Below are 16,536 nucleotides of genomic sequence, written 5' to 3' on the forward strand. Positions count from 1 at the left end.
CTGCAGTCCCTCACGCACTGCCTCCAGCATGTAGGGGATGATGGAGTAATTCCAGAGATCAGTAAACCAAACCCTGGAGCCTTCCACGTCCATGGGACATGACAAGAAGAGACGGGGTCCTGCAAACCACAGAGCAGAGGTATAAATAGTGCTTCCACACTGGCATCTATGCACTCCTTGTTCTCTCCCGTGCTCTCACCAATAGTGACATCAGAGGAGCTGTGTGTCTCCAGGAAGCGGTTGAGGTGGTGCCAGACCCGCGGGACCCAGTCAATAATCTTCACCAGCTCTACGTTGCGTGTTCGGCTGCTGATCTCCATCTCGATCAGCTTCCTTCTCAGGTAGCGGCCAAGGAAACCTTTCACTGGCTCCATGTGGTTGACACACAGCACCCACCTGATCAGAGATCACACAGGCATATTAGGACTCAGAAATATAATATCCTACCGCCTGTCCTGAAGGGAGAAGCTGTAACTATGATCATGTGAATCTAAGCATTCAGTTGCCAGGCTCTACAACGACAGCCTACAACATAATCTATTTCTCAAGCCAGGGAACCAGGGTTTTCTCAAAAACCCGTCTGACCAGAAGCTTTAGAAAACAACCATGTTTTGGGGGGGTGCAAACTGCTCTGACATATATAAATAATTGTTGCCCTAATATTACAGTTTTATATTTGTAGCTGTTGTTTACAGTTTTGCAAACTAAACATCCATCCATCCATTCGCTTCCGCTTATCCTTTTCAGGGTCGCGGGGGACGCTGGAGCCTATCCCAGCTGTCATAGGGCGAGAGGCGGGGTACACCCTGGACAGGTCGCCAGTCTGTCGCAGGGCCAACACACAGGGACAGACAACCATTCGCACTCACATTCACTCGCACATTCACACCTAATGGCAATTTGGATTTTCCAATTAACCTATCCCCACAAGCTGCATGTCTTTGGACGGTGGGAGGAAGCTGGAGTACCCGGAGGGAACCCACGCAAACACGGGGAGAACATGCAAACTCCACACAGAAAGACCCCGGCCTGATGTTGGAATTGAACTCAGGACCTTCTTGCTGTGCGGCAACAGTGCTAACCACCGTGCCGCCTGCAAACTAAACATAAAGAATTAAATTCAATATATTCAAGAGTCAACCCAACACTTACTTAACCCTAGAAAAATTAAATATCGGAGCTCTTAGAGGTGACAAATTCAGCTGTTACCTCCTACGACCCACTAAAGAGGAATTCCTCTGCAATGTAGCTTTTTGTGCTTGTTACATTTTGCAGACTGGGTTTAACAACCAGCATGTAGAGAATCTGTGTGCATGTTTACTTTGCTGGACTTGTGATCCACGTTGAAAGTGACGACAGCATTTGGAGTTAGCGGTCGGCCCTCCAGCAGCAGCAGGTGATGCAATAGCTGATTGGCCAGGTAGGTCTTTCCTGTACCGTTATATAAGTTGTTGGTATTTATGCTTGTGCTGGTGCATTTTGTTTTAATTACTGTGTGGTTGGGTCTCTGTGTTTTATAAGCAGTGCCAGCCGATAGAAACAAATAAAACGCTGGGGTTTCCCCCCCCCCCAGGTCTTTGCTCTTTGTTGTGCTCATTTTGTTTTCGGGTGCACACATATTTGTCCGTCTAGCTGTTCCAATTCTTTTTACATTCCTTCAGGTCCATTCTGGCAGTTTCAGCAGGCTTCCTCCAGGAATTTGCTGACATTTCTAAGTTCTTATATTGATGCTATGACATTTATTCTTTATACTGAGGGGATGATTGTTACTCTCTCACTGATAAATTCAAAAACGGGGGTGAAAAGTAGCCAGAAAAACAGAAGAAGAATCAACTGTTCTGAACAGGCCTGTCACTGTAGCTGTGGGTTGCATGGAGCCAACCTGTAGTCACATTTCTAGGGAGGTGCATGTCAGGTTAAGCTGTAGGGTTTACGTAGCTATGGTATAAATCCCCAGTTTACCTGAAGTTGTGGTGAAGCTGCAGGTTGGGGGCAGATGAAGTGGCTTGGCTCATGGTGCCGATAATGTAAGGGCTGAAAGGCAAGAAAAGTACATCATTTCATGAAGTTACTAAACACGTTGAGAGGGATTTACTCTGCTTTAATCTGACGTAACTCCCTGAGCTGTTCTAACAGGGGTTTTCTTTCAGCTCAGTTCATTTGAGGTAAAGTGAAGCCAACCTGCTCTACAGAACAACTGTACACATTTTCAAATAAATGCGATACTTCTAGTCTTTATTGAGTAATAACACTAAGCATGTATACAAAATCCATTCAAGCTTTAGGAGGACTGTGCAGATGGAATGTGTAGTGAACTGACCTGTGCTGGTAGTTGCAGTTGAACAGACCATTGAAGATTTCTCCCAGGGAGCTGACATGGTGGAGGTTGTCCAAGATGACCACTAGAGGGCTCTCTGCCCCTGAGACACTGCTGCACTGCTCGGCCAAACCTGATAAGTACTGACGCAGCTCCTACAAACACATAGATTACGTTTTACATTTCTTAAGCCAGGGAACAAGTTGTTTCTCAAAAACCCGTCTGACCAGACGCTTTAGAAAACAACCATGTTTTGGGGGGGGTGCAAACTGCTCTGACATATTGAAATAATTGTTGCCCTAATATTTGTAGCTGTTGTTTACAGTTTTGCAAACTAAACAAAGAATTAAATTCAATATATTCAAGAGTCAACCCAACACTTACTTAACCCTAGAAAAATTAAATATCGGAGCTCTTAGAGGTGATAAATTCAGCTGTTACCTCCTACGACCCACTAAAGAGGAATTCCTCTGCAATGTAGCTTTTTGTGCTTGTTACATTTTGCAGACTGGGTTTAACAACCAGCATGTAGAGAATCTGTGTGCATGTTTACTTTGCTGGACTTGTGATCCACGTTGAAAGTGACGACAGCATTTGGAGTTAGCGGTCGGCCCTCCAGCAGCAGCAGGTGACGCGATAGCTGATTGGCCAGGTAGGTCTTTCCTGTACCGCTGGGGCCTGACAGGATGACGCGCCTGTGCTCCTTCAGCAGGGAGACGTAGCGCTGCAGCATCGGCTTGGGGATGAGCGTGTCGAACACCAGCGAGTCCACGTTTTCACTTCCTGCACCTGTACACGGACACATATATTCATGTCATGGGAGGTTAGCAGTTTGCAGAAGATGACTGAGTTTGTCAAATATCTTAATGTTATTTTCTTTAGTTCAGTTAGCTAAAATCCTCTACCTTTCATAACCAAAGTGTATTAATTAGATTTTTTAATCAATCAATAGTTTGTTTAAATTCAGATAATTTAATGTATCACAATTAAAAATCCTTTTTTTGACAGCTTTATTCATTGTTTTTGTTTTTTTTGTTTGTTTGTTTTTTTACAGTGAAATAAAATGTTTTATTCATTTATTGAACCCAAGACATATTTTAAGTTTTAGCACAAGGTGTTTTGTTTTGATTTATTACTGTGGGAAACCTTTCTCTTAAAAACTACTCTCTATATAAAAATATCTGTATCTGTAAGATTGCTGGTCATTTCTGAGATGTAGCGATAATATCTTTAAGTATTAAAAAAAACAACTTTGTCATATATATATATATATAATATCTCTATCTATCTATCTTTCAAGGGTCTCTATCTATCTATCTTTCATCCCTTGATGAATTTAACATGCTGGCGATCAGCCACATTTCCATTGAGCTCATGGAAACTGAAGGCTGCGATGCGAACTCATTGGGACCAATGAGCATGCTGAGAGGTTGGTACCTTTGAGCTGGATGTTGATAGTGTTGTCTCCCACCAGGTAGCCGCACGGCAGCAGCTCAGGCGTGTTGGCGGCACTGGGGCTGCTGGGCCGATGGATTTCTCCAATGTTGTATCCCTGCACGCTGTCTGAGCTCAAGCCTAGCTGGCTCACTGGATCCACATGGGTGATGTACTCCTGTCAGAGATAAAGCATTTAGCAGCTTTCTAAGGACTGAAATGTTTCTGAATGAGAATGTTTTGTCCAAAAACATGAAAGTGAATGGAAGGAAATTATGTTTATACAATATAGGAAGTATAAATGTGTCAAATACAGCCAACCATGTTTTGTCTCCATCTGATTCTTAACCATTTTCCTGTCTTTACCTTGAAAAGGCGTCGGACTACTCCATCCAGGACATCCCACTTAGTTTTGCCACTAACACCGATGCAACCAATAAGAAAATGTCGAGGTCGAGCCTCCTGTGATGGAAAAATTAAAAAAAGTTGAATATACCAAAAGCCTACAGATAAAATTAAAACCTAAAAACAACCAGAAAAGCGTTTGTTACATTAGTCTCACCTCTCCCCACTTGCTGTCTTCATCCAAGCTAACGACAATCCTCACGTGCCGCCCCTCCTTCCTTCCTCCTTCTCCGCCCGTGTCATCCAGCAACATGTCTGACCGGAAGACAACGTTACATGTGATTTCTCCATTGTCAGTGTTACACATTAAAACATTTCATTGTTAAATACACTGGAGTAATGTATCATCCTGAACTGTGCAGGTCCTGTCTTACCCAGGCTGGTGGACTCACTGGCCGTGAGGTTGAGGCCATGTTGGGAGAGCCCTGGTGCAGGCCCTGGGGTGTGGCCGTGTGTATGAGGGGGAGGAGAAGATGAGATGGAGGCCTGGGAGCCCGTCCTGCTGCCCTGGTTCTCCAGCTTCAGACGGTCATTCTCCGCCTTGAGCTTCTCAATCTCCACCTGCAGATAAACATCCGAAAATAATCTTTTATGTACATGTATGTATTCACCCTTCCCTCATGTCAATTAAAATGTTAGCATTAAAAATGTATTAAACTAAACATCAGAAATCAATAACGCTTCAGTCACATGAGTACAGCAACAATTATATGCAATCAGACATTCAATGTTTACATCCATCTCAATGTGAAGCATACTCAGTAAGCTCAGTCTGAAATTTGCAGACCTGCATGCGGTTCATGGCCTCGCGGAGTTGATCAAGCTGATGTGCAGAGCTAAGAGCCTCCAGGCGGATGTCAGTTAGTTTCATCTCCTTCTCTCTGAGCTCACTGCGCAGCTGCATCACCGTCTCAGCCTCGCTGTCCAAACACTCCGACAATCTGTATGCGCACACAAGGCAATGCAGTTTGAAGCATTAACATAGTGCAATTTGAGCAGTTTTTTGTCACATGCAGATGTTGAGCTAGTACACACAGTGTGTTGGAGTGCGTGTTCCTGAGCATGTGGCCTGTGGCCGAGGTGCCATTGTGAGGCAGCTTGGGAGAGGATGGCAATGAAGAGTCCGTCATCTCCTCGATGTCAGAGTGAGAGGAGGCCGACTTCGGAGATTTCTTCTTGCTGAATGCTTGTTTGAAGGAACTTCGCAACTGCAGGAAACAAAAAGAAGAAAGAAAGCAAGGCGATGAACAGGTGAGGTTATTAGAAAAGCTGTTGAGAGGGGAAGTAGTGGGAAAACTGCAAGTGAGTCACAGGGAGAAGAAATAGGGGGAAACTGTCTTATGACTGACTCAGAGCTACAGCCCCAAACACAGTGTAATGTGTTATGTTTACACTCTTATGTAAACATATTTGTTTTCTTCTTCTTCATGTTAGTAATTTATTTAAGGTGTTTTGGCAATCTCCTACAAGAACCACAAGCATTATGGTTCTTCTGACATTTTCAGGTGAATTTTTCCTTAAAGAGCCAGCTCAAGCGTCATGAGAGCAGCTTTCAGGGAGAAGTAGTGTTAGAAAGGAGAAGAAAGGCACTACAGTGACAGCAAAGTGCAGGAAAGGAAGAAGAGGGCCGATGTTAGTAACCTATAAAAAGTGCAGGGGTTAGGCTTCTTTCCTTTCATTTCACATAGCGTACCATTCTTACCTCATACACCTGCCACATGAAGCGAAGCACAGGAAGACAGAGAGACAAAACAGCACATGTTCATATGGGTTTGGGGGTGATAATGTGTTATGGTGGGACAAACAGATTAAACTAGAGATGCCTACAGGACTAGAGATTTTATTTGACTTCCAGGCAGCTGCAAGCTAATTCTACATCATAGCCACCATGAAGCGAGGAGTCTTTCATGATCCATTATATACTCTCCAACACACGCTGCCCCCATGCACTCAACACATCACTCACTGTATGAGCAGCACCTGCATGGAGGAGGCTCCTGTGGGGTCTCATCTATCCAAGCAGTGGTATTTTATTATCACTGTGACCACTGTGACCTAAGGCAGGAAACTCTAGAGGACTCTAGAAGTGCTACATTGCTCTTCCTGACATTTGACAACATCTGGATTGACAAGCACAGGTGGCCAAACACATTGTTTCAGTCAACCAGGAGGAAGAGAGGGAGGAAGAAAAGTTTCGTACTTCATCATCTCTGACTTGTCCTCCGGTGCACAAAAAAGTCTTTCAACAACAACAACAAAAATTTTTTAAGTGTCATATTTGTTGTATGATCACTAATAAAAAAAATTAAAAAAAACACTAATGACTCAACATTGGGACAACACTCTATCCAGAAAGCATTACTACATAATTTACAGGTCAAAAGACAACTACTACATTTAGCTAAATATCAAGGTAAAACGCTGATGTTTTCTGATCTCTAAAATAACCAGTCAAATCCATCATTACTTGCTTTTCAACAACACTGAGCCTATGAAAATACTGTTTGTAATCACCTTCTCCCCAGTCAAAGAACGCTAAAGAGGAGAAACACAAAGATGTGTCACCCACACAAATATGAAAATGCAGATACACAAGACAAAAAAAAAAAAGTTAAAAAATGGCTGCTTGTTGTCACACAGTGCAATCACCTCCTTGTACATAATCTATTTAAACTGCTGGCTTCTTACCCAGTTCTTTTTGTTCTTCTTTTTGTTTTTAGCGTCAGCATCCATGTTGGAGCCCACACTCGAGTGGCTGGTCGCGCTGGCAACACTGCTGACGCTGTCGGAGGAGTGCTGTCTCTTGATGCGCAGATCTGGCTGCTGGTTCTGTTGCTGCTGCTGCTGCTGCTGTGGACTGCCATTACTGCCAGCTGGGGAGACAGAGGATGGGGAAAAGATGTATGGCATTACAATGTGTCCCATGATGACCTTTCTCCCAGACATGTCTATACAGAGCCTCTATACTAGAGTGCCTTTGCATGATTCCCAGTTAATAATCCTGATATTATTGGCACAAATTCAAATTGCTGTACTGAGGCGTTACTGTTATTTTCTGTACCTGTGCGATCCCCTTTAGGTGTAAGTTCAGGTGTGTTAATGACTCCATTGATGGCAGCCTGAGCAACAGCGTTCTGCTTTTTCAGAAGCTCGATGGTCTTCCTCAACTCATTCAGCTCGGAGTCCTGTACAGAAAAAACATGATGATCAACCTAACAATCATCTACAGAGACTTTGTGCACAGTAGTTTTCTTTCAAACATCAGAAACCAAACATTTTTTTCTTTTTTTCTATTCTGTTTTTACCTTCTGCTCGGCCGTCAAGGTGAGACTCTTCAGCCTTATGGTCATGTTGCCCAGAGACTGTTCAAACGCTGCCACCAGGTGAGCCTGACAAGAAACAATCAAATTGCATCTTAACAACTCCTTACATAACATGGCAAATATACAAATACACAAATTTTAGCTAACTTCAGAGAGCTAAGTGGTTCGTGTATAAAGAATTGTATCCCAAGTCTGTTTTATAATATCCTGTAAGTGTATGAAACAATCTTGATTTAATAAACAGAGACAATAAGAAAATGAACGGCCTACTTTTTGGATGAACGGAAAAAAGTGAGACACGTTAACCTTGAGGCTAAAGCCCAAACATGTTAGTCAATCCATCTTCACACCAAAATGAAAACATAACCAAACCCAAATAATATACTAACCAATAATGTCCTGGGAAAAAATATTATCTTCTGGAGAGGGCACATTACGAGTACAACTATGACAAAACTGTTCCAAAAACAATCCTTGGATCCTTGGCTCATTCAAGGCCACAGACAGTCAACGATTGGTCAGACCTAGTTTAACTCTAGGTGGTGTTTTTTTTTTTTTTTTTTTTTTACACGACCTTCTGAGAAAGAGGTAACTTGGGTATGTGTTCACAGTTCAAAAGAAATACAGACACAGACATGACATGTCAAAGAAAAATAATGTGAGTGCCAAGGATTAAAACTGGAGACAAATTTACAACAAAAGACTTGAACTATTCCTTTTGAGTGACATGGATCATTATGGTGATTTAAACAGTTAGACATGGGTGAACTTGCTCATCCTTCACTATTATGTTCTGGGCTGTGAATATAAATGTTCCGCGGACGCCTGTAGAAATGTGTGTGAGAGTTGAGCACAGTGCTGACTGACATGTGATTCAAGTCGTGACTTTTTAGAGCAGCCTCCAGGGCTTCAAGGTGTGTTCAGATAATTCATCATGCATATAAATACATTTGAACAAAGCCCACCTCCCCAATACCAGCTCCTGTCTGCTCCGTCTGTGCTTATCTTTCAACACTCGTGTGCACTTTGTGTATCCAGGCGTCATCGACAACAAATCTTTACTCCACATCTGGGACAAACCCTCGGCATTGTGCTGGGACTTGACACTGCTGTAATGTAACACCTCTGCCTTGCTTCCATATCTCTAATCCACAGTGAAACTACTAGCAAGCGCCCACTCAGGCTGAAGATTACCAGCTGAGCGTGGCAGGACTTGTGCAATACAGGAGCAGGGTTGGCAGAAATGATCATGTCTAGAGATGCTTAAAGAGATGTTCTGATCATTCTACCAGTTGTAAAATGATACCTGTAAGAGATATCCCCTCAGTCTGAATAAGTGTTTCTGCCTGTATTTGGAAAATGTTCAGGAATTTGAGAAAACGCTGGCATTTTAAAGAGCTCAATATGTTTGTTAAAACTTCTCTAATTAGCAGTTAGAAATGAGCATATATGGAAATTATTTGACATATAATGGCTTATTTAGCTTAATCTTTGGAAAATAAAAACTATATACTATATATAATAAAAGGGTTTTTTTAACCCCTTTGATAGTTTTGACAGATGTTCTTCAACAGTTTGGGTTTGCATGTTCTTAAGTGCTTGAGGCCTTACATTTGCACTCAGTTGTGTTGTCAAGGCTGAAACTTTTTCCTGGGAGGCATCCAACTCCCGCCGAAGCTTGCGAATCTGAGGATTTACAAGAAAAAAAAAAAAATGCCATGACATCAAAAGGCGCCAAAACAAAAGCATACACACATAGATTTAAATACATGCATGCCTTCATGGAGCATGTATGTAACGCTAAGCACATAAATGCATCCAGCATCAAAAGAGTCAGGCTCCCAGATTGAAGCTCTGAAGCTGTGATTGAAGTTCAGGTTCAGCGGTGAAATGGCAGAAAGCATAAAAGAGCACGCGCAGGTGTTCACAGGAACAAGAGCTTGTTACAGGGTCAGTCACAATACAGCTACACGTGTATCTGGATCCAACTGTAAAAACATCCCCGTGTTCCAACAAGTCCAGTGGCTGTGTGCGGAAAATTAAAGAGGAGAGAAGTGCTGTGGGCGGGCTGATGCTTACCTCCGACTGAGACTTTTCCTCATTCTGTAAAACAAACACCAGAAGATAAGAAAACCATTAGAGGGCACCACTGACTGAATTGAGACAGACTTTAATTAAAAAGCAGAGCAGAGTGGAGGTTGGAGCACACTCTCGTCTGATTTGTTAGCTCCATGGATATGAGCTTTATAAACTGTGGAAGATATTGTCTGGCGTAATATGTCTGGAAAGTAGAGAAATCCTCCTAAAGGCATTTCACTGAGAGATTCATTGTCTTGACAGGCTACACATGGAACAATAGTAAGAAAAGACAGGTAGTCAAATATGTACAGAGTGAGAGCATGCAAAACAAACGCTCGCACGAACACAACACACCCTGCTGCCGTTCACCAAAACAGCGAAACACGCAACACCCACATTTATGTGTAAACACACTGCAACGGAAAGATCTTTCTTAGCAAGAGGTCAGTGTATTGTTGGATCAAAACTGGCCTCCCTGAGGCTAAAATTTAATACGACTATGAAGCCGTCTTACGCCATTTCCAACCAATGACAGCGACGTAGCAAATGCCTCAGTTTTCCATGAATTTTGCATCTTCTGATGAAGATTAGATATAAGATTTAATATGAAGCTTTTAAATACGAAATTACATTTATAGAACTTTGCAGTGTGATTTGCAGTGTGATCAACAGTCTTTCAGCATAGCTCCTGAACTTGAGCAGGAGAGCTGATAAGCCACGATTTTTCCATCTGTCCACTTTCCAGCTCCTGATCGGAGCAGCAGCACGCAACAGCTTTTATCATCTAATCTGTGCACAGAGGTGTGTGAGCACATCTGTGTTGTGGCACGTGGCATCTGTCCACATACGCAAACGGAGCTGTCAATTGCATGCAAACACTAACACACACACGCACACACACGAAAGGCTTATCCTAGATACACAAACAGCAGTCTGTCTTGGAAACGCAGACAAAACATATCATGTATTTTCTCTGTGGTGACACATAAGCTCTTCAAATGTGAATATAATTTAGTTAGGCAAAATGTTTGTGTGCTTTTAAGGACAAGCAATAAATAGGATAAAAGAAATTTCATATCAGTGTGATTTCTAACCTGGAGACCTTTAAACTAAACTGCAAATGAATCTCTGAAATCAATCAAGCACCATTACCTCGCAATCTACACTCAGAAAAAAAAAAAAAAAAAAAAAAAAAGAGTTCCACATAATCAGATAGTTAACAGCTGTATTCAACACTCAGACCACAAGAAAAACAACAAAGACTTTCTGCACCCTACGGCCCTGCTCCGTCTCATCCCTACCGTTAGTTGCCACGATGCGACAGCGCCTGTCAAGGATAAAGTTGCCATCATTTTGCTTCCAGTCTCTTCCCCTCTGTGATTTTGAACCTGCGACTCTTTATCTCAAAAAGAACCAGCCAGTGTCTGAGAGTTTCTCTGCTACACCTGCCCAGGTGAGGAAACTCACACAGGGAGGAGGAGCCACACTGTGAAGCACAAACCTCTGACTGGCTACAGTGCATACTCGTGGGCTGTCCCGTGTGACTTCAAACAGCCAATTTCTCACAGGATCTTTGAGTTACATATCTGCGCGGATTAGGGGGTAAATTCACCAATTCATGTAGTCAGTATATCATAACTGCGCTGACAAAAGAACAAACTGGTTTCTCCAGTTTCCATGTGAATTGTGGTGCTGCTGCAATACCACAATACCTGCTGCTTTGCAAAGACTGCCTTAAATGAGATTTTGCCTTTTAGATACCATCACAAAAGTGCACGCTTTTTCAGTAGCAGTTATATTGAAATGTTTTTCTTATTCTTTATTTACCCAAAAATAATGTATCCAGAAAAAATGCACTGCTTCTCTTTTGCATCACTTTAAAAATGTAGTTTTTATTCAGAACCTCAGTCATATATGACTAACTCTGTTTAACTTGGCAGTTTCTGAACTCACCGTGGAGTAAATGGAAGAAGTGCTGGAGACCAGAGACAGAGATGATCCGTGAACTGAAAAGACAAAATGTGAAAGCAGTGATTAGAAATTACATCTGTAGACACAAGCACCTTCATTATCAGCAGACCTCCCACACTCCCCTCACTAACCACCCACTCTTTTCCAACACTGCCCACCCAGCACGGTTCCTCCCAGTCTTCCCAGCTCCTGCCCACCTCCTCATAAATGACATAATGACTGCCGAGATAAAGAACTCCTACATGCAGCAGTCAGACTGTGGCGCAACTAATGACTCAACTGGTAATAACACATCAGAGGCAGGGAAACAACACCAGCACTGTTTCCTGGCTGTGAGCAGATCAGAAAGGATCAGCAGTGTGATGTCATCAACCGCACCGAGAGGTTGTGCCGATCCCAGCTGATTTATTAGTTCATAAATAGCCTTGTAAGTATGAGATGTGACTCACTTTTATCTTGATTTGGTCTAGACAGAATCATGTGCTGGAAGCCACATGAAAAGGTGAACTGCACTTTAGTTTTAGATCATCATTATTAGTTTACATCTTTTTCTAACTACTAATATCCATTATTCTTCACAGAAGTTGTTTGATTAAGGACGCCGGTAGCGCTGAAGGTTTTATGAGTGCAAATTCCCAGTAAGTCTCTTTTAGCCTGCAGATGCAGGAAGAGGATCAGAACATACAATGATAAAATGGGGAGGCTTTTGGGTGGAGGGGATGGAGTGAAACTGTATAATGGTGTCGCTCTTAAAAAAAGGACAGGTCCGACAAAGTGTTTTGAGTATAATGTGACTTTTGTCCTGTCACTCAAAGAACAGTCGGGTAACTCTACACTTGGGTAATACGCACATGTACACACACACACACTCTTATCCTCACAGGCCTGCACACTGCAAACCAACACACAAACACACAGCAAGAGTGTGTGAGATGGAGAAAGTTATGTCTGAGTAATCTTGAATGTCACCACATATCCCTCACACCTCACTGTGAACCCTGTCATTATCTCCACTAGTAAAAGAGAGGACAGACTCGTAGAGCTGGAAAGAACTGAGGCAGATATGCTATCGGGAATGGCGGTGTCTTAATAATAAGTTTGCAGCGAAGTAACTGTGCGTGCACATTCCACCAAACTCTTAAAAAAAAAAAAAAAAAAACAATCAGGTGTGCGTGACTTTCAAAATTAAGGCAGCTTTGAAACTGTGTACACGAGAGAGGACACGACTAACCGGTGACCTTAGTCTCTTAGCAAAAGAAAGCCTCAAACATGTGTTTGCTTAGAAATGTAACAGTGTTCTGGAGGAAGATAATGGATGGCAAAAGGTGAAATCATGAACATGTCTGGTATGGCTGACAAAAGATGTTTATCAGAGTTTGATATTTAAAAAAAAAAAAGAAAAAAGGTTTCAATGTGGAATTTAGAAGAACACATACAATCAGCTGTTTCACAAAACGTGTTACCAGATTTGATGTCTTTGCTCATGGCTTTGTCCTCTATATTTACACACCGCCTTCACTGTGGAGGACACACATGCCTTTGTATTCCTTTACAGTTTTGGGTGTGAAACCCGCCTGTGATGATCATCTGTGCTTTCAAGTTTTACGTCAGCATCCTATAACCTAAAACCAACCAGGATGACTGTGACAAATTTGAGAGGAGTATAAATTTCTGCACTTTTTTTAAACTATAAAATGTTTCACTTTACCTCCTAGCATGTCTTTCAGCTGCATTATAATAGGTTATGTGTTTATTATGGTTTACTGAAATCCAAGTTCACAGCAAACTACTGTTTTAACATCACTGAATGCTGGGTTTTTCCCCATTGAGAGAACAAAATACTGTGCTTCCTTCACTCTCCCTTCTTCTCTTCCCCCCCCCTCTAAATCAAAGTGCTGTTTCTATGGCTCAGAGGATTGGGATGGCTCCAGCAGAGAAACCTCTCCTGAGTGGGGAGTCTGCCCGCTGGTGGGAAAAGCACTGGTGGGTACTTTTCCCAATAAACAAGCTTATGAAAAAAACAAAGCCACACTAAAGCTGATTATGGATTTCTAAGGGGGATAAAGGGCTTTTCTTTGAGGAGGGGTTGTAATCTGCCCTAATGTTCTCTAAACAAATGGAATAATAATTCTTTTGGCATGAGGACGTGAAATAAGGAAGCTGAGGCTTCACAGTCACAGAGGGATGGGGGGCATGCAGTTCTTAGAAAAGGATTACACCTAATTACAGATTTCACCAAACATCTGAGGAAAACGTGGCCAGGACTCACACGGAGCCACCGAATATTCACCAAACCACCACATCCAGCTTTTTCCCGTCTCCTCCTACCTTCTTCGAAGCCATCCCTGAAGGATCCCGATCTGCTCATGGTGCGTGTCTTCTCGTCAAGCGACATGCAGGAGTTTCTCAGACGGTTGTCACAGCAAGGGTCGATAGGGGCATCCTGATTGGTCAGGCTGTTGTTGCGCAGACCACCAAGGTTAATCTGAGCTGATGAGGTCGGGCTTGATGCTGTGAAAATGATATACGGCAATGTAAAAGTTGGCAAGCATTACATTTCTTTGTTACTCATATGTTTATAAAATGTTATAAAATTGTGACAAAGGACTAAGGTAACATTGTCAGATGTGGAGACATACCGAGTTGTCCAAAGTTGAAGCGTGTTCCAGAGGGGGAGGTGAGGCTGGAGCCGGGAGAGAACGGAGAATTGCTGGCCGAGTCCTGTAGGCCACTGGTGGAGTGGGAGCGCAGCCAATCACGGGCCTCCTCGTGGCCTCGCAGCTGTGGTGAGGGACCATACCTACAGGACATCAAAGACAAAAAAGGTCAAACCAGAAGTGAGGACACAGAGCAGAACAGGTCTCAGTTTTTACGGATGAGTTGATCTCGATTTGGATTTTTTTCCCCAGATACGTCACAATCAGTGAGATGATTTCTTTCTTTTTTTTTTGCTGAAGCAAACTGATTAATGGCTTGGATTTAGCGACAGATGAATCAGATGCTGAAACAATTTAAGACAACAATGTGCCAACACTGACCGACTTCCAGCTGTGAGAAACATAAACTAGCAGGAAAAAAAAAAAAAAGCAGAGCAGAAGCCAAAGAAAATCTGAGGCCCACAATCAAGTGTGCTGCATCGAAGCACAGTGACAGATCTGTACAGGGGACAACGCGACATGCCTCTGCACAGAAGCACAACACAACAACAAATGTGCCAAGTGCTAAATTAAAAAGAAAAGCATTCCTGAAAGCGTGACAACAAGCCTCGAAGACTGAATGTGGACGCAGAACAACAAAAAGAAAGGCGGAGGACAATTTAGTGAACCAGTGTGCAAAAGTGCAACATGACCAGCGGGGGAGTGAATTCAGTACCTGAGTCCCTTCTTAGGCAGAGTGTTTCTACCACAGTGTGGTCCGCTGTGGGAGAGAAACACTTCAGAAGAGGAAAACAAAGGAAGCAAGGAGGCAAGGAAACATGTGTGGCTGCATCTCTCAACAACTACCAAATTATATTATTTCTAGACTGCAAAAAACATCCATCTTTACATGTTGAGTCATCTTTTTTTAAATTTTTTTGGACACAATTTTTCAGTTTTTCTGTGGAAAAGAGTTTAAAGACTCAGAAAGATAAATAAAAATAATGATCTGAGATTGATATTTTTGCAGTGAAAACTCAAACACAACCTAAGCTCATGCTGGCATCTCTGTACTCTACCACAAGGTGGCGATAAGTGAACAGTCATAACAGACTAGAAGCTGTCCGCCAAACAAAAACACTGAAGCTGCCAACATCCACACAGACACCCTCACAAATGCACTCTGACACACAACCATTCACACAGTAGCTTAAAAAAAAGGTCATAAAAACAATATCCACACAAACCACCACACAGAGCGACACATTTCAAACTAAAACCACAAAATACTAACTAACTACCGCACAGAGGGACTCTCTGAGGTTATTGGTGGTGCTCTCTGTGTGACAGCAGGTGGTGGTTTAGTAGGTAAATCCACAGCTGTTTCACCAGAAGCCTAGCACTTGCATACAGGCACATTTTACCTGTCCTGCCTCCGAGGTAGGGTGTTTCGGCTGAATATAGGGCTAGCAGAGGGGGAGGAGAGGGGACTGATGGAAGACAGGAAGGGGAAAAAAAACGCACAACAGACACAGAGAAAGAAAGTTTTTAGAAAATAACGCAAATGAAGAAATGTTTAAGAACAGATCAAGTCCATGACGCTTCACCAGCGAAGCTAATAAGAAAACTCAGCGAGGGTGATGTCACCTCCTTAAAGCTTGAACTTCAGATGCTATTAAGTTTCCTCTATGTCATTCCTGTCACATTACAAAGTCAACCTGTCAGGATGGAATCTGCTACAATGACCACAATTACTGTATAATCAGCTGAGGGCGCCACGGGATTATGTTTCTGCTCGAGTGCAGACAGAATGACAAACAAGAAGTGACAACTCACCATGGTGGATGCTTTATACATCATTTTGATTCTGAGTTCTTTAAAAGGTAGCTGATGTCAAGTCAACAGAATGTTGGACACAATAGATCTTAGAATAAAAGACTTCAAGTGCTCACTAGAATTAAGCATTATACAAACCATTTTTTACTTAACCTACGCTTTCATATGTAAGGAGCTTTTTATTTGCTTCATTAGGCCATGACCATTTTACATGAAGGGTAATAAGAAATGCATGCCTCAACTGCTGTTTGCAGCTACAGTGGTCATTCATTAATAGCTGGATTCAGCTGGATTGTATTATTTTACTACAATTACTGTCTTATTTGTCCTTTTAACTAACAACTCTTTTTAGCTGTTGCTATCTTAGCTTTTAGAAACACAATGTTATAATGAGGCACTGATCTGACTGAGAAACTGAGGCACACTGCAAGGTCATGAGATAACTAACCTGCTTTACTGTCTTTTTTTAACATAATGTACCAAAAGAACATTACAACTCAAAACTAGTCAACACCATAAACATTAGTAAAGTGCT

The 16,536-nt window shown here is 42.4% G+C and overlaps 1 protein-coding gene across 2 annotated transcripts in view; it reads right to left on the reverse strand.

Moving 5' to 3' along the window:
- Positions 1 to 16,536, reverse strand: part of nav2a (neuron navigator 2a) — a 214,727-nt gene that overhangs the window by 3,482 nt on the left and 194,709 nt on the right. For both annotated transcript variants that reach the window (XM_082535136.1, XM_082535135.1), the window contains 21 exons: positions 15,590 to 15,655; positions 14,902 to 14,946; positions 14,169 to 14,329; positions 13,858 to 14,040; positions 11,512 to 11,564; positions 9,559 to 9,582; positions 9,091 to 9,165; positions 7,462 to 7,545; positions 7,218 to 7,341; positions 6,845 to 7,029; positions 5,192 to 5,364; positions 4,944 to 5,097; positions 4,531 to 4,717; positions 4,314 to 4,411; positions 4,118 to 4,213; positions 3,755 to 3,929; positions 2,871 to 3,106; positions 2,321 to 2,472; positions 1,963 to 2,034; positions 200 to 396; positions 1 to 119 (listed from right to left, as the gene is read on the reverse strand). In XM_082535136.1, coding sequence (XP_082391262.1) covers positions 1 to 119; positions 200 to 396; positions 1,963 to 2,034; positions 2,321 to 2,472; positions 2,871 to 3,106; positions 3,755 to 3,929; positions 4,118 to 4,213; positions 4,314 to 4,411; positions 4,531 to 4,717; positions 4,944 to 5,097; positions 5,192 to 5,364; positions 6,845 to 7,029; positions 7,218 to 7,341; positions 7,462 to 7,545; positions 9,091 to 9,165; positions 9,559 to 9,582; positions 11,512 to 11,564; positions 13,858 to 14,040; positions 14,169 to 14,329; positions 14,902 to 14,946; positions 15,590 to 15,655 — 2,659 coding nt within the window. The remainder of the gene's footprint in view (positions 120 to 199; positions 397 to 1,962; positions 2,035 to 2,320; positions 2,473 to 2,870; positions 3,107 to 3,754; positions 3,930 to 4,117; positions 4,214 to 4,313; positions 4,412 to 4,530; positions 4,718 to 4,943; positions 5,098 to 5,191; positions 5,365 to 6,844; positions 7,030 to 7,217; positions 7,342 to 7,461; positions 7,546 to 9,090; positions 9,166 to 9,558; positions 9,583 to 11,511; positions 11,565 to 13,857; positions 14,041 to 14,168; positions 14,330 to 14,901; positions 14,947 to 15,589; positions 15,656 to 16,536) is intronic.

The sequence above is a fragment of the Aulonocara stuartgranti genome (genome assembly GCF_965226115.1).
Source record: "Aulonocara stuartgranti genome assembly, chromosome: 1".
Classification (NCBI taxonomy): domain Eukaryota; kingdom Metazoa; phylum Chordata; class Actinopteri; order Cichliformes; family Cichlidae; genus Aulonocara; species Aulonocara stuartgranti.